The sequence below is a fragment of the Pleurodeles waltl genome, chromosome 8 (assembly GCF_031143425.1).
Source record: "Pleurodeles waltl isolate 20211129_DDA chromosome 8, aPleWal1.hap1.20221129, whole genome shotgun sequence".
NCBI classification, from domain to species: Eukaryota; Metazoa; Chordata; class Amphibia; order Caudata; family Salamandridae; genus Pleurodeles; species Pleurodeles waltl.
This window is the reverse complement of record NC_090447.1, coordinates 401,077,465-401,096,215: the sequence shown is the minus strand read 5'-3', so window position 1 is coordinate 401,096,215 and position 18,751 is coordinate 401,077,465. Positions and strand designations below refer to the sequence as shown.

Sequence of the window (18,751 nt, the reverse complement as noted above, 5' to 3'; positions counted from 1 at the left end):
GATCAGCCGAGGACCCAATGCACAATGATTACCAGGGAAGTGCAGCAAACCATCTGGCTGGAGAAAAGGCTGGCTTGGATGACATGAAATCCCTCTTCTAGCTATGCAACAGAGTCTCACCTAGATAGAAACCAAAACATACGACATGTGCTGCTGAGTTGATGCTACCACAAACAAACTGGAAAATAAATCGGAGGCCGAACAGCGAATCTCAGCTATATGTGCCAAAATTGAAGATTTAGAGGCTTGCTCCCATAGGAACATCCTGCTCATCCTGGGCATTCCCGAAACAACCAATACAGACAGCATGGAGACGTTTGTGGAGCACCTGCTTACAAAGCTTTTTGGAGGGGATGCCTTCTCTAAGCTTCTTGTGGTAATACATGTCCACAGGGCACTAATGGCGCACCCACCCCCAGCTTCCTCAGCAAGACTCATAATTGCACACTTACTAAACTATTGTGACAGGGATACCACTCTACGACTTGCTAGGGAGCAAGATACACTGCAATATAAGGGTAGCACTATCACCATTTTTCCTGACTTCACTATTTCTGTTCAGGAGGCCCATCAAACAGAAGCTCCAGAAAGCCAACATATAAAATGCAATTTTCTACCCGGCCCGGCTACATATTACTTACAAAGGTAAAGCACACAAATTCAACAACTTACAACAAGTTGGGGAGTTGCTGAAACGCAATATCGACGAGCTCCTTTTGGTGGTCGGGCCAGAGCATTGTCACCGCTCTCGGACGTAGAATAGGCCGCATGCAACCAAGAGTTAATTCATGGGAATGTTAGACTAATTACTAGAACATGTGATACTACACATACTTTAACAGAATCAGCAGTCAGCCAAGGACCTCTTCACATCAAGCGTCCTTCCATGCACTACAATGTGAGGCTTTCGGCTCTATTGCTGAATGACAAGTGACTACACAGTTATAAATTAATTCCTATATCACCTTCAAAATTGATTTTGTAGGGATAGACACCTGAAGCTTACACAAATGCCGCCCTGGACACCCCTGTTTCATCGAGGTAGAACTGCCTGGCTCCCTGGCTGTGCACCCTGAGGGATACCCCTTATTGTTTTATCTTTCCCTGTTCTGTCCAGCTTTCTCTCATCTTATTCTTTCTGACCAACCTCACTAAATTATTATCACCTAACGTCTCTTCTACCGGAAACACTTCCACCTCTACTTACTGTCAGAACTTGGCAGTTAGCCATTCCAATTCTATGTATATTCTCAATTTCCACATTTTTCTATTAGCATTGTGGACGTTTATACTTAACCCCAATTGTTTAGGATAGTGCATTATCTGTTACAAAGGGATGGTTAGACATGTTTTATCACTTGCACGTTTTTGTGGTTTTGGGATTTTGGGAGCACGATTGCTTCCTGACGGGATTGGACATTCAGTGTGGGAGAGGGTTGGGCATGTGGGAGTTATGTATGCTCCATTGTGCACATACAAATACACATTTGTACTATACAGGAGTATTTTACAATATTACAAAGCGCGTGAGTTCGACGAAGATGGCGCCATACTGAGCGACGTACCAGACATACTTTGAATATTCTCCCGATATCATGAACACCTTTATTCCTTGCACAGACTGCACACAACGGATATCAATACACACCTGAAAGATGTTGCTTTGGGCTAGTTGAGTGATGCTCAGAGAGAGTTCTTATGCGCGGAAATAGAGTAAGATGAAATAAGAAAAGACATTGCACAGCTATGCTAGTTCCTTAGTACTAATTCTAAAAAAAGTTTATCACGAAGCGCGGGAGGACGGCCTCCTGCCGCCTTTGATGCAAGAGGCAAAGATTATCACACTGCTTAAACCTGGCAAGCCAGCTGACAGCTGCAACTCTTATTCACCCCTCTCCCTCACTAACTGTGATGTTAGAATCTTAGCTAAAGTTCTCGCTAACCGACTCAATCCCTCGATGGCATTTCTGGTATGGCCCGTTCAGTCGGGATTTATTCCGGGGCGTGCTACCTCCCATAATTTAAGCACCTTCTTTGCGCTCACGCAAGACACAGACCCCGAACTGGCAGCCACTGCAGCGTTACTTGATGCCACAAAGGCTACATAATGGTGATACTATGCTGTATGGGGTTTCTGAGCCCGTTTTTGGCCTGGCTCACCCTATTGTAGGCTGGGTCCAAACTGGGGTGGCATGGTGAGCAAAAGAACGGTGGATTAAACCCAGATCTATGACTGGGGGTGAGTGTTTGACAATGTTCAGCATTCCGTCCATCACTTGTTGTTTTTGCTTTGTCGCCCTAAGTAGGAAGGGTATGCCCAGACGTGGGTCCCGTGCTTCCCATGCCACTGGATTCAAGCTAGCCTGGCTGATGAGGGGTGAAACCCCGAAACCGGTCCCAGGATGCTTGTTTCCGGTCCAGTGAGGACCTGGCTTGGCAGTTCGGTCTGGACTGTTCCCATGAGGAACAGGGTCAAGACTGATTTGCATATGGCTGGGTCCAAACTGGGGTGGCATGGTGAGCAAAAGAACGATGGATTAAACCCAGATCTATGACTGGGGGTGAGTGTTTGACAATGTTCGGCATTCCGTCCATCACTTGTTGTTTTTGCTTTGTCGCCCTAAGTGGGTAGGGTATGCCCAGACGTGGGTCCCGTGCTTCCCATACCACTGGATTCAAGCTAGCCTGGCTGATGAGGGGTGATACCCCGAAACCGGTCCCAGGATGCTTGTTTCCGGTCCAGTGAGGACCTGGCTTGGCAGTTCGGTCTGGGCTGTTCCCATGAGGAACAGGGTCAAGACTGATTTGCATATGGCTGGGTCCAAACTGGGGTGGCATGGTGAGCAAAAGAACGATGGATTAAACCCAGATCTATGACTGGGGGTGAGTGTTTGACAATGTTCAGCATTCCGTCCATCACTTGTTGTTTTTGCTTTGTCGCCCTAAGTGTGAAGGGTATGCCCAGACGTGGGTCCTGTGCTTCCCATGCCACTGGATTCAAGCTAGCCTGGCTGATGAGGGGTGAAACCCCGAAACCGGTCCCAGGATGCTTGTTTCCGGTCCAGTGAGGACCTGGCTTGACAGTTCGGTCTGGACTGTTCCCATGAGGAACAGGGTCAAGACTGATTTGCATATGGCTGGGTCCAAACTGGGGTGGCATGGTGAGCAAAAGAACGATGGATTAAACCCAGATCTATGACTGGGGGTGAGTGTTTGACAATGTTCAGCATTCCGTCCATCACTTGTTGTTTTTGCTTTGTTGCCCTAAGTGGGTAGGGTATGCCCAGACGTGGGTCACGTGCTTCCCATGCCACTGGATTCAAGCTAGCCTGGCTGATGAGGGGTGAAACCCCGAAACCGGTCCCAGGATGCTTGTTTCCGGTCCAGTGAGGACCTGGCTTGGCAGTTCGGTCTGGACTGTTCCCATGAGGAACAGGGTCAAGACTGATTTGCATATGGCTGGGTCCAAACTGGGGTGGCATGGTGAGCAAAAGAACGATGGATTAAACCCAGATCTATGACTGGGGGTGAGTGTTTGACAATGTTCAGCATTCCGTCCATCACTTGTTGTTTTTGCTTTGTCGCCCTAAGTGGGAAGGGTATGCCCAGACGTGGGTCCCGTGCTTCCCATGCCACTGGATTCAAGCTAGCCTGGCTGATGAGGGGTGATACCCCGAAACCGGTCCCAGGATGCTTGTTTCCGGTCCAGTGAGGACCTGGCTTGGCAGTTCGGTCTGGACTGTTCCCATGAGGAACAGGGTCAAGACTGATTTGCATATGGCTGGGTCCAAACTGGGGTGGCATGGTGAGCAAAAGAACGATGGATTAAACCCAGATCTATGACTGGGGGTGAGTGTTTGACAATGTTCAGCATTCCGTCCATCACTTGTTGTTTTTGCTTTGTCACCCTATTGTACTCCCTACGAGCTGCTAAGGTACAGATGAATGGGACCTACTTTTTGCGATGGCGATTGAACTTTTAGTGGCGAAAATTCACAACATCATCGTGAGTACGCTACCAAATACCTCACAGGACAGATCTTGATCTCATTACATGCAGAAGATATTACATAAAGATGGTCATACTACCAAAACAGCTTTATTTATTCCTTACTCGCCAGGGCGGCATTTTTTCAAACTACTTAAAACACAGTTGATTAGATTAGTTTGGGAGGGTAAGCAGCCACACATACAACGGGACATACTTACATTGCCCTTTTCTAAGGGCGGACTTGAGGCTCCAGACTGGGAACTTTATTATGTATGTGCTCAAGAGCACTATGGAATTTATTGGTACAACCCCCCCAACATGCAACATTTGGCGATTGAACAGAGTTACATGGTGCTTATCCCTTACGTTTCTGGGTGCACAAGAAAAACAGACAGTTTCTCCGGAGTCCACTGTAGCATGCACCACTTCAGCATGGGAGAAAATGTCCAGCAAACTTGGCAAGCCTCTGCTCTATTCACCGTTTGTTCGATTGCCTTACCATCATGCTATGTCTGTCACCCATGAGACGACATGTGGAGCCACACTCCTTAAGGCTGGATTCCACACACGGGGTGATCTTTACGCGGGGGTAGTGTTTATTGAGCGGGAAGGTTTCTATGCTAGAGCCACGCCAACCCCACTTGATATGTTTCACTACAACAGACTTCGGCATAACATTAAAGCAGACACTCCTGACTCCCCTAGTGAACCTTCCATACATTACATACTTTGCTAGACTCCACCAGTCCTAGACATTTGGTCTCCATTCTATATCACACGGCACAATCCGAGACCACAGATGATATAGGGAAATCACAAACTTGGTGGGAATCAGAGCTAGGCTTAGAGCGACAAACAGTGGGTTGAATATTCTACACACCTGCTAGATTATACAGATACAGTTTTCGCCTTGATGATAGATGTGAGAGATATGGAGCTGAAGGAGCAGATTTCTTACATTTAGCAAGGGCATGTGGCTCTGTTAGGTGTTCTGGGAGAAGGTTGTCTATCATGATAGGTCAGGCTTTCCACCTAACACCTCTCCTGCCTCTCCTAGCTGTATTGGGACACACCGAAGATATAGAGAGTTGCTAGGAAGTATGTGGCATAAGCTCTTCTGGCCAAGTGTAGAGCAGCATGCAAGTGGGGCAGAGGTCAAGCACCTAAATTCAAGGAGTGGGTGCAGAACCTAATACACTGCAAAGATCAACTCGACACATATGCTGAACTCCTCCCAGTCGGCTCGCTTCCTAGGAATATCTGTGATCCCTTACAAACATACCTATTGACATGGGTGCCAGAGGGGATAGGAGTAGACACCCTTCACATTAGTAACCAAACTGGTTAATAAATGTTGGTAACCCATTCACCAGTTTTGACCTACACAGCAAACTTTACCACATAATTGAGGATCTGAGAGCGTTGACAAACTGTCCTACCAGCAATGGATGTATCAACGGGCAGACCCACCCTTACTAGGATGAGGATCACCTCCATTTACTTCTACAGGTAATAAAGTTCTATGCCATTACACTGATTGCTCGTATAATGGACAATTTGTTGTTGATTGTGGTCTGGTGAGATACACCCCAATGACACCACGTATATTCATGTATGTATTGATTAAGGAAGCTGAAAGGTTATAAATAGACTGAAAAGAAGTTAACGACTTACCTCACTCTTCTATACCACCAATGATGTTGCCACCACCTCGACCCTAGTACTTGTGTTTGTGTACTGTTGTTACTTAGGCGGCAAGCTGTTTTAAGTTGGTTAATTGTGGTTGTATCCAGTCCGGCTTAAGTATTTAAACAAGTTCAAGTACCTCTGGTCCCTACTGAGCAGGTAAGCTGAGCCCAAGGGTCAACCACCCTGCTGCATGTCCTTCCTACCCTCGCTTTGGAGAGAGGACGCAGTGGTGTAGCAACCTGAGGGCCTGCTACTGCATGCTGAAAGTTTCATGGACAAGAACTCATTTATAAGAAAGGGAAAGAGAAGGCCTCCAAGCCTCCTCTCTGTTATCTCTGCTGTTAGTGCGTGTTAATCAGCAAGTTGCACACCTGGACGCTGTTATTCGCTATACCCCAGCTGTGCCTCTGCAGGACCCCTGCAAAAACTAAGAATTGGAGCATACACCTCTCACTGCGTCTCTCTCGAGCTCCCTTAGCTGTTGGGCATAACTGATTGCTGTCACCTAGATTCTCCTAGGGCCAGATTTAAAAGGCCCTATCGCCACAGAAGTGTCACTTTTAGTGATGCTCCGGTTGCGCTATGCACTGTGCCATATTTATAAAGTGGCGTTAAGCTACTTTTTGTGGCTTAACACACCATCTTGTAAATACGTCCCCTTCACACACAGTGCTTTATTTTGAAGGGGCGTGCAGTGTGTGTTGCTGTGGGCGTGCCACAGCAACGCCCATTACATTTGACGCTGCCCCAGATTTATGACTTTTCGTAAACCTCAGGCAGTGCCAAAATCTAACACCCCCCCAAGGGTGGTGGAACGAGGAGAAATACTTTCATTTCTTCTAGTTTTTTGCTCTTTCTGTGTGTGCTCCATCCTGCAGCACACACACACAAAGAGCACATCGCCTTTGAAGATTGTTTTTGTGGAAGAAGGGGCACCTGGGAAGGTGTCCCTTCCTGCACAAAACAATCTCCCTGCAGTACAGCCATCCTTGCACCATGGCGCAAGGGTGGCTGCGTTGGGGCTTGGCAGCAAAATTAGCGCCGGTGCAGGAGGAAACACAGGGGTGTGCCGTATTCGATTAAATATGGCGCATCCCTGTGTTTTGAAAATGATGGAGTGTGGCGCTGCCAAACGTGGCGCAGAGTCGTGCTCTGTCATTTTCTTTTAAATCTGGGCCCCAGTTCCTTATGGTCCCTGCTTTCTGGAACACAGGAAGGAGTGCAGCACATAGGACAATGCAAAGGATGATGGACACGAGCACTGCTATGAGTAGGGGAGGGAGGAAGGAAACAGGAACAGAGATGTCTGGAAAGGTGCAATTCGGACCAAGTAAGGAATGCACTGCATCTTATGAAATAAACAGGGGCGTATGGCAATCACGTGTTCAGGCACTGTTCCTCTTCGTGCTATATATTAATGGTTTACTACAGGGTTCCCTGCTCTAGCAAAGTAAAGATTTGCTCGGAGCAGGTAGATGAATGATTCAAGTACTGCTACATGCCAGGACGGAAAATGGGTTGCGAAGGCTGCTGGATCCTTTTTACACCGTTATGCACCAGCTGAATCTGTCAACAAATCTTACAAATTTTTTTACCATGAGAATCGGACTAAATCTAGGGGTCACCAATTGCGGGCACTGTGGTGGGCTTCGTCACAACTTTCAAATAGTTTAGGTCCTAATAGACTGGTCCTTTTCATGGGTGAACTTCCATAAGGCCAGGAACCAAGAGTTCCCTAGTGCATTAGAGAAGTGTACAGATTCATTATTTGGTTGGACAGAAACCAATACATCACATAATGCCAATTTCTACTATAAATGCTCATCTGTGGTCGCATACGCAGCAGGATTATGGGGCTATTCTGACTGTAGATTGATGCAGAGGGCAGAAAACTACTTTCTGCAGACATTTTTGATAGCACCACAGAGCTGCTTGGTTTGTGTGTCATCAGGAGATGGTGCCTCTTACACAGAGAACTTGATAAATATCAAACCCCTACTTTTATCAGGCGCCATTTGGGTGAAACATGAGGCTGGGGTAACTAAAGCATACTGAATTTGACTTTTGATAACAGTACTTGGTGTATGCTCACTAGTATGGTAAATAAGGAAACTGAGGTGCAGTGAGATGAAGAGATGTACCCGAGGATTACACAAAGTGACCAAGAGATAAAATATAGACCGTAACCGATCAGTTGAACTTTAGCTGGCAACCTAGACACTGAATCTCAAGTATAATCTGAGTCTATTTACAGTAACATTTTGTGCAACTAAGGTAATGCTTAAAAGTAAATCTGCCAGGACAATCCATAACACGCATCCTCCAAACCCTAAGTAGATTTAGCACCATGATATATGCTGAACTCTGCTATTATCAGAATTTTCTTTTTATGCAACAAGAGCAACCCTGAAACACACGGGAACCTAGGTACATAGTGATTCCTTCAAAGCAATTGTCCTGATTCCTATCACTAGGACAACTTTTTCAACAGATAGTAAAATCATGTTATGCAATCAATGCGACATTAGCAAATTATTAGTTACCATCACATTTGTTTGTAAAAAAAAAAACGGATGTTTACAATTGGTAAGAAGCAATGCTTGTCACAATAATGAAAGAAAGTGCAGTGTGTACCATGTGAAGAAAACCTCAACAGAGGGACAATAACAGTGAAACAAATTTCTTGTGTGCTTGTAACAAACAACTTACGATTTTAGAATAGTCCATTGGGCATAGTTGTTGAGTCCTTTGTTCGCTATTTATTAATGTTGATGGTGTTTGAGCCCTATGTCCGGGTATGAGGGGCTCATCAGGACTTTAAAGATGTAGTGACATCTGAATGGCCAGTATCCTTTATGGAAATAGTGTGACTGGCTATAACGTTTTTAAGGTGACGTAATGAGGTGTTCACCAAGGTGAAACATTACATTATACTCACTCAACCCCAATCTATACTGACCTCCTGTTAGAGGTCCTTCCATGACGAGGCAAGCTGCCCTAGATAACTGCTTGCCAGAATTCTCGTTGTGAGGAAGTGTTCCCAACAATCCGGATATACTGAGCTGGTATGGAGGACTAATTCTTCCTCATGGCACGTCTGCACCAGGTGCTCTACCAGTGACTGTCACTGTCAATAGGGGAATCCAGAGTGGCACACAAAAAAAGTCCTGGTATGTTCAGAGACTGATTTAATTAAAAAAATGTGTAATCACAGCCTTACTAGAGTCCAAACACTGACATAATATGAGCCCTGGCAAAGTCAGATAAGCTATATTATTATGAAAAAGCTGCAATAAATTGTCACCTCACTGCATGATGCAAAATGGGCCAAACTGTTTTTTTTAATCAGCCATGTAGGATTCTGAAGAATCTTGCCCCTTGGACAAGTAGGTTTTTTATACCATTTCTACAGTGGTTGTAAATATTGTTCCCAGTTTTCCATTTCTACTGATTTTTACAGATAACTACAGACAAAAATGTCCATTGTTCAGTGTATTTGTTTTTAAATATGGAATAAAGCAACACATATGGCTCATTAAGGTGATTTTCAATGCTGTTAATAATGACTAATAGAAAGACATGCACAGTAATTAAAAAAAGCTTCCAAATAAATGTTAAACAGATGAAGATGTGCACACATTTATACCATTATGCTCGGGTTTTCTTATGTGTATTAAAGTTCAACATAGCTGCTTTTAGCACTAAAAACTCATCAACCATACGAGTATAAGTGTTCATTTATTGCTTAGAAGACTGCAGAAATCTAAAGGTTTCAGCTTTATTTTTGCACAAAACAACAAATCAAAATGGATAAAACTGAAAAAAAGTAAAAATAAGTATATGTAAACCGTCAAAAAATGCACACCATAAACCAGGAGCCCTAGTTTGAAATAACATATTACTTTCTGTGCATCTGCATATTTGGTTTATGCATGCTGTTTTTTCAAGTGCGTTAGTTATCCAGATGACAGTCACATTGTGTACATAGAGTGAACAGGGAATATCAAAGTGCATGGTCCACAAGATAGAGCTGGACTGTTGTAATAACCTTTGGATTTGGCCCCTGCATTGTAGTGGTATGCTTTTATCATTACAAGTGACCGAAATACATGTTTTATTGTGCCACACAAAACACGCACGCACACACAAAGCACACCCGGGCACATTCTCTCTCTCTATCACTCTCACTCTCTTTCTCTCTCTCTTTTTCTCCCCTCACCTGTAAATAGAACATATTTAGAGGTATCAAGATAGGAAAGATCAATACTTTTTAGATTCAGCTCAGGTACTGTATGGCGACTACTCTGTTTTAATGATGGAAATGATGTGAGGGGTACTCTGTTGCCACCTTGTTTGTGCAACGGCACTGCAAAACAATCCCTGCATCATTTCGCGTTTTTCTGTGGTTTTATGGGAGATCTTTCCAGACATACTTTAAGCCTTTTTAAGAAAATCAGCTATTCGTATGTGTAAAGAGGCCTTAACTTTTCTCCAGCAGTTAGGTAACACAGATGTCTGTATGAGGGTGTGTAGTTTTTTTAAAATATGCTATCCGCAGTAGGAGAACAATGGGGGACAATTAGTAGGGTAATAATTGGAGTAGCTTCACCTATGATTTTATTGTATGTCATTGTTTATCATTAGACTACTTATTAGACTTTTAATGATTCACAAATTATATATGTATGCACTTTACCCGGTTATGTCACTCAGTTGAGTTGAGAGCTTTCATCTAGCATGGTTCTGATAATCCCCAAGTTCGAATCAGTCACCAAAATCAGAAGAATAGCATATGTTCAAGCACTTCTATTTTGTGTAGTACGCCTGTAATTTTTTGACATGAATGTATTTTATTGATATATTGTTAATTAAAGGTTGTATGTTTAGATATCTCACCGGATGACCTTTTAATAGAGATATAGCTATCAGAAATATATTTCAAGTATTGGTTAGGTTGCTAGTTGAGACCTACTGAACAAATCACAAAACTGTAATTTGTATGATTTTTAACTGATTATCTATGTTTTATATACTTTTATGTTTTTTGATAAGTTCAATAAAGTTATTTTGACTTGACTTGGCTACTGGAGGCCCATATGATGCATGAAGAAAGCGTGTGTCAAACACTGGAACAATGTGAACTGGAATGTCTGCTAACCAGTACTTTAAACAGGCCAGTACTCTCAGGTACCGAGTACTTACACTTCTTTTATTTGAATAGCAGAGTACCTGCACTTCTTAGTAAGGGTTCATTACTTTTAATGGGAGAGTACCAACACTTCTCAACAGCACACAGGTACTCTTGGCCAGTGAGTATCTACACTTCTGTAAATCAATTTCAATCACTGCTGCTAACAATCTGCTGCCCTAAAAAAAAGTTTGACGTTTTGTGCAAAGTGCACTGCTTGTATTCCTTCGAATTGTGCCCCTCTGCAAGCAAACCAGCCAGAAGGTAGGCAGCTGGCAATCACAGATAACATACGCAGGATTCTTCAATTAGCTAGATGCTAAGCCAAAATCTCAAGAATGCTAAAATACCACGGTATACAGAAGTTCAATCTACAGACGTATTTAGTCACACAGTGTACCACAGAAACAACTGCAAATTGAAACACGGACGACGCTACTATTGACACACTCATGACTGGGCAAACCTGTGCTGTTTTAAGCATAGATGGCGTCAGTATTTTAGGCAGAGCCACTTAAATTATGCAATTCTGAGGTAGCTGCATTTCCGCATCATTATGGATTTGCTGCATTTGCCACATAATTAATGACTTGGTGCATAATTTACAGGTTTAACCACAAATGTTTTTTCTAGCTCAAATGGATCAAAAGTAACTAAAAATGTGGTAATGAGTTGCCAAGCAGTGGAAGGCACTTTGCAAAGGTTGACTGGACAGCTTTCAATTGCTTTATTTGAGTGTTAAACTGTTAGTAAGGTGGAACCTTTGTCCACATAGCGTTAACGTGTAAAAACACTAAATAATAAAGCAACACTATCAGAAAATGTGCCTCATTAAGCCACATAATTTTCCTTTTCTGATTACATACTTTAACCAATCCTGCCACACAATTTGGGCCTTCCCTGTAGTATCATTCCAGCGGTCCTAATTTTAGGAAAACAGTTCTACTTACGTGCTTTCCCTTGCTGTGTCTCAGTCTCTCTTTGGCTAGCAGGTGTCAGCCTTTCGAACCGCTGCAGAAGCTCCCTTTGCTTCTGCAGGATCTCTTTCTGCTCTCTTAGCACACCACTGCCACCTCCATGGGACTTCAGAGATGCCAACTCCTCCAAACAGCCTTGAATTTTCTGTTTATATCGAAAGTCAAGTAGAAATGTTGTGTGTTACTGAGATGCTGCAGCAGTTGGATATTAGATACATGGTGCAGAATGTTTTAATCTCTGGGCCTTAAAGAATAGATGCTTAAATAAATAATGAAATTCCAAAATAGGCATGAGAAACACTTTGACATCCTTCTGCCATATTTATGCTCTAATTTGTTGACTTGCAATACATCACATAAGTAGTTATAACATATTTATTGATCTTATTTATATCCTATTATTTTGTGGCAGGTGGCTCAGTAGACTAATGCATCACTGTTGGTATAAATGTTTGACCTCGTGATAACAAGTTCAAATCCTGGAAGGTCTACTCAGCATTTTAACTTTCTGAGGTCGATGAAATGAGTACCATTGAGTAGGGTAACAAAACTGTTATTTCAGTGCAGGATACCCTTAGGAGTGAACGTGCGCTTTGTAAGTGCATTTTATTTTATTTTTACATTAACATCAAAACCCTTTTCTTACAGAAACTGATGACATTTTCAAAATATATTTTCCCACTGCATCTGTGGCTATGCCTTACAAAGGAAAAGCGACACAGAAGAAGCCTGAAAATACATAGCATTTACCATGACGTAGGACGTTGCACCATATTTTTAGCGGGTTGTGTCACCAACAATGCCCTAAATAAAGGAATCACTGTGAGATACTATGGGGCCTATTTACAAAATGTTTCACGCAACGTAGAGCAGCAAGCAAAACAAAGTTGTGCGAAAGGGAGACAACAGAAATGTGCGATATCAGCTAAGATATGATGCATTTCTTCTGCCTCCTACCCCTGGCACATTGAGTGCTGCCTAGCACCAACGCAGGCACCCTGGCACCAACGCAGGCACCCTTGCACCAACGCAGGCACCCTTGCACAAGCACCCATGCACCACAGTGCATGGCGTTACAGGGAGGATTGTTTTTGTGCAGGAAGAGATATCCTTAAGGCATTTTCCTCTTTCTACGTGTGCTGAAGAATGCACCACGAATTGAAAGAGTAAGTAACAAGGCAGAAATAAGGATATTTCTCTTTGTTATGTCTGCTTCATGAAGGCGTAGATTTTTTGATGCATTCCCAAGTTTACTGCTTTTAGTAAATCTGGGAATGTGCCAAAATACATGGGTGGATGCATGGGACCACCCGTGCTCCACCCATGGACCACCTCCTTAACACAAAGTAAACCAAAAATGTTACTCTTTGGGGAAAATCCTATGGAAAGCCACGCAAATCTGATTTGCGTGGCTTTGTAAATCACAAATACCATTTTGCTTCATGGCTGCACCAAAAAAGTGGCACATCCACAGTGCAAAGTGCTAGTAAATCTGCCCCTCTGCTTTAATAATGAAGAGTAAACACCCCAAGGATTAATGGTTTGATCTAGTGTGTCTCTATCTCTTATCAGTCTGATAATGGACCTAACCAGTTAAAATTAAAACTGAGCGATAGTGAGTATGCTTGCTGAGCATGGTTGCGCTAACACTGCTGCTGCTTGGATACAGCACCCATGATTGCATCTTTAGCTTGGGCATGCTATTATCCCAGGTTTCTGGATACTTTGCTTCTACATGATGTGTTTCACTGTTGGGTATTTCCACTACCACAGTGCCATGAAGAGACACCCCTCAGGTAATTACTCATTTGTGGGGGTTTGCCGCCTTCTTGACAGTCTCCTTTTCACCCCAGCACTCTGTCGCTTCGTCTGTCACCTCGTACCGGCAGACTACCCTAATGCAGGAAAGAGAAGGTAAAGTGGGCCTGATGCATGAGTGGAGATCGGTGACAGACCCTGGACATTGCACTGGCGCTGCTTCATCAGATACCAATGGAAATGCTTTCCTGAATACCTATAACTATCCTCTTAATGGTGCTCTAGGCTGGTGACAGTAATCGATTCTGCTCTCTATTTCTGTGTTTTAATTCAAGGCCTGATTGAGAAAAATATATAAGAATCTTAAAATGATCGATTTCCTTAGAGGATCCACATAATTTCCCAAATGTTTGCAGAATCAAATACATCCAAAAGAATATGTCGGGATTTTTTCTAAACTTATAGAAGAGGGATGAAGGACTACAGGATAAGGTTGTTTCATTACAAGTGATTGGGGTGGTTTGTTTTACACATGACTTTCAGGTGCTACACGCTAAATCCGTTTTGGGTGCCTAAAGGAAACCAAGCACCTCACCATTATCTGCTTTGAAAGTCTAGTCAATAGAAAAACTGCTAATGTTTAAGTGTGAATGACAAAGGGCAAACAATGAAGGGCCGAATTACAGAATTTGCATATATGTTAATTAGCATCTTTGGGCTATTTAACACTATATCACACTACAATGTGGACCTTTTTGGCTCCATGGATTTTTGTGGCTCTCCGTGCCAATTTCTGCTAGCAGAAATCAGTGGTAATACAGTGTCCACAAGGACAAAATACAAACATTGGCCCATATTTATGCTTTTTCCCGCAAAACTACGCTAACGCAAATTTGCGGCAAAAATATTAGCGCTCGCTTGCGTCATTCCACAGCGCCAGCCGGGCGCCATATTTAAGGAATGGTGCAAGCCGGCGCTAAGAATAGGCTGGCATCACAAAAAATGATGCTAGCCAGGTGGGGGTGGTGGTATGGAAAATGGAGGTTGTGTGCCAGAAAATGACAGTAGGCTGGTTAGCGCCAGAATTTGTACTGCTAATCAGCGTAGCTTCATTTTCTGACACACAAGCAGCCACATACATGACTCCTGTCTAAGTGTAGACAGGAGTCATGCCCATCCCTCCAATGGCCAGCACTTGGGACCAGTGTCCCCTGGGCATGGCCATTAGACCTATTGCCAGTCAGGGGGCCCCATGTAAGGGCTCCCAATGGCACTTTACAGAAAAATAAAAAATACTTACCTTACTCACCCTCTGGTGTCATTCTGGTGTCGGTGGGGGTGTTCCTGGGGCTTGGGGTGGGCACCTGTGGGCCCATTCCATGGTGTTTGGCCATGGAAATGGGTCTACAGGTATCTTAAAGCCTGGTCTGACTTAGCGCCATTTAGGTCCGCCTCCCACCCGTGTGCCATTTTTGCACAGGGATAAATATGGAGCTATGGGCTTAGAGTCATATTTTGGACGGGAACGCCTACCTTGCATCTCATTGACGCAAGGTGGGTTCACGCATCAAAAAAATGGTGCTAAATCCAATATTTTGACGCTAGATGTGTCTAGTGTCAAACTATAAATATGGAGTTAAATTTGCGATGTTTTAGCATAAAGAAAATAACGCTAAAACAGCGCAGAGTATAAATATGCCCCATTGTTTTTTCATGCCGTTAGCAGCTTTTTCCCCCGTAGAAAGAAATGGAGCACAGTAGCTCGCTCTTACGACCTGTCATACGGTGCTATATTGCACTCAGGGCAAATTGGCACCACTAAGGCATAGTGACTAAGCGGGCATTTATACAAACAACGCATTTTTATTTATGTTTCAGACTTTAATAACGAAATGACAATCTATCTGAACTTCAAATGTCTTGCAGAAGTAATTATGTAAATCAAAATTACAGATAATATGGGCTGAAAGAGCTTATTCAGATGTACGTAACTATGGCAGCGAGTGGTAATGACCGCGGTCCTCATCTAGCTTTAAGCCGGAGCTGATTAGCCCATCATGATAAAAGGCACTTCAGGAAGAATGAACTTTTGCTATAGAGAAGGCAAGATTCATGATACCGCGAGTATTACCTTAATCACAGTTCGGTATGGAAACAGACATATTTTCATACCGAATATTGTATGCAAACTTTTCGAGTCTTTCATTAACTAAAAAAGACCAAACAAGAGCTTCAGAACTTGAAGGAAACAAAACGGCTTACATGCCATCTTAGGGCAGTCTGGGGTGTGTAGTCGTGGTGTTACCATTTATGAGCAAACAGCGGCTATTACCTGACCCTGTTTTTACTTCCAAGTTTATATTAACACTGCAACAACTATCAGATGAAAGCACCCTGAATGGAGACTGACAGTTTCAATGGGATAACAAGTACTGCAAAACCACAAAACGTCCCTACAAGGCATTTATTTAACTTTAGAAAGTGTCTGCTGAGAAGGAAATGCATATAATTAACTAACTTATAAAACAGAGATAGTGATCTAGGACAGTGTGGTTCCCAAACGTTTGATTTCTGTGGACCCCCACTTTATCATTACTGGAACCCGGGGACCCCCACTGAATCATTACTGGAATCTGGGGACCCCCCACTGGTCATTACTGAAAGCTGGGGACCTAATCTGTTAATATTATTTAATTTCCTAAGCAGTCGCGGACCCCCGGAGGATGCTTCGCAGACCCCGAGGAGTCCCTGGACCACAGGTTGGGAACCATTGAACTAGGGTACTCATTTTTCTTTCTACAAAGAATGAAATCTCATAATATTAATAACTGGTAACAATTCTCTAAATTAAAAACAACATAGCTGCCAAGGTTTCAAATTGGTATGTGTGACATTTTCATAATTTCAGTGTAAATATGAGTGACATTTCAACGACTAAAAGTGACACTTTCTCGCAAGCAAAATCAAGTAATGAAGATGAGGGAAATATATAAATATCAGTAATTACACCCATTTGAACAATGAGAAACTATGGGGGCTGGCAGGCACACCCTGCTCTGCATCTTCCTACCGGCACTCGCATGACGGGAGGAACATAATATCTACTCCTGCCAGCTGAAAGCAATGCCGTGTTTTGTACCATGATTTGAGCAGGGGATGCTTTTGTACACTATTTAGGTGGGTGTGTGGTTTTGTGTTTGTTTTGAAATCTCTGTGGTTGAGTTGGCTGAGATATGAGTGATGATTGAGTGATGGGAGTATTTGAAAAATAAACTGAGTGGGGTGCCAGAGATACTTCTCATTGGAGGGGGCCCACGGTATCCTATGCATGATGAGCCAAGCTCTCCCAGATCTTACACAGTTGTGTCACCTGCACTCCAGCTCTATGACTCTTTTTTATTTCTCTGTGTCTCTGCATTCAGAGTTTGATGATTCCATCATCTCTTTTCACTGGGAATCATTTAATTAAATAGTGCCTGTGTCACTATAGCTCTTAAATGCCTTCAGTACTAAAGGTTCACTGGTGCAGCCATTCGGGCAGCACAGAGCCAGGCCAAAAGCACTATAATCAAAGACCAGCCATTCCCAGATTAGGGACCTGGTGTTTGAAGAGCAGGGTTGTACACTAGCAGCACCGTGTGGCCTTTGATAAACAGTGCTCAGAACTTAGCTAGCAAAGCGAATAACGAACTACACGGTTTGGTCGCACTTCAGGACATGGTTCTTTTACATGAGAATCTCAGGCATCGCGGTAATGCAGAAAAAGGCAGAAAATTAATTATTTGAACGTGAGATGCGTGGCACTTGGCAGGGCTGAGACAATGACACAAATACTGAACAAGTACACTAAATTCACATTATGAGAAGGTCCATGAAAAATGAAGTGTTGAACTTAAAAGGCCACATTATTACCCTGGTGCGAAATAGAAAATGAAATTACCCTAAAAGAGTAAATTCTTACAGGATATGAAGGATTATGATAGTGGAAAGTGAATATGTTTTTAAACATTCTGTTAATTTATGTAGAAAGTCAACACTAATTATAAATTTGACACATTAGCTTTAAGAGAAGTTGAAACATTAATGATGAAGATTAATTGACAAATTGGTGATGAAACTCACTAACGTCATCCTGGCTAGAAGTAAAAACTGATTGCTAGGGCTTTTTCTCATATTTCTACACACAAAAAAACTGGTATTGTGGGGAAATGGTTTGGTTAAATATGTGCAAACATTTACATTTTGGAAATTTACATATAACAAACTGTTTACACAAACAGACACTATAGCAGGTGTGTTTATTCACCATTTAGATAATTTACAGCCTTTATTAGCTAGAAGTAATCTCTTCCTGCCATTTAAAAATAGCATTGGTCCCATTGGAAAAGTAGGACTCTATATGTTAGAAACGGGGTCTTTGGTTGGCAGTCAGATTACCCCCTGTCCAAGCAAGGACCCTCACTCTAGTCAGGGTAAGGAGAAACGCCCTCAGTCAACCCCCCACCCACCCTCTTGGTAGCTTGGAACGAGCAGGCAGGCTTAACTTCAGAAGGAATGTGTAAAGTATTTGTACCAACACTACAAAATGAAACAACACAGGTTTAGAAAGATAGGTACTATTTATCTAAACAAAACAAGACCTAAATGACAAAAATCCAACATACAGTAGTCAAGTTATGAGTTAAAAAGCAAAAAGAGTCTTAAAGCCGCTAGAAAAGAGTGGGAACACTGTTAGCATGAAAAGTACCAAGGTTGCGTCAAAATAACACAGCACAGGCGAGTGTGCGTCAGAAAAGGGCAGCAATGCGTCAATTTCTCACTCGCAAGCAAGACCGTGCGTTGTTCCTCCTCCGGTCGGGTCAGCGCGTGTCGTTTTTCCTCTCCGTAAGAGAGCGATGCATTGATCCGGACAGGCACCTCGGGTCCGGGTAGGCTTTGTGTTGTTTTTCCATGCCAATCGAGGTTTGCGTTGAAAATCCAGTTGGACGGTATCAGAAAACCGCGCTATGTGGGGTTGCGCATTGTTTCACCACCGCGTTGCGCCGATCTTCCAGCCGCGATGCAGGTGGAGTGTAAATTATAGCTGCGAAGCCGGCGGCGTGTCGTGTTTCAGCCGCGTCTCAGAAGGTGCGTCCAAATTTTCCCCGC

General features: G+C 43.2%; 1 protein-coding gene across 3 annotated transcripts in view; it reads right to left on the bottom strand.

Moving 5' to 3' along the window:
• Positions 1-18,751, bottom strand: part of VWA3B (von Willebrand factor A domain containing 3B) — an 829,217-nt gene that overhangs the window by 176,589 nt on the left and 633,877 nt on the right. For all 3 annotated transcript variants that reach the window (XM_069204269.1, XM_069204271.1, XM_069204270.1), the window contains one exon: positions 11,819-11,990. In XM_069204269.1, the coding sequence (XP_069060370.1) occupies positions 11,819-11,990 (172 nt within the window). The remainder of the gene's footprint in view (positions 1-11,818; positions 11,991-18,751) is intronic.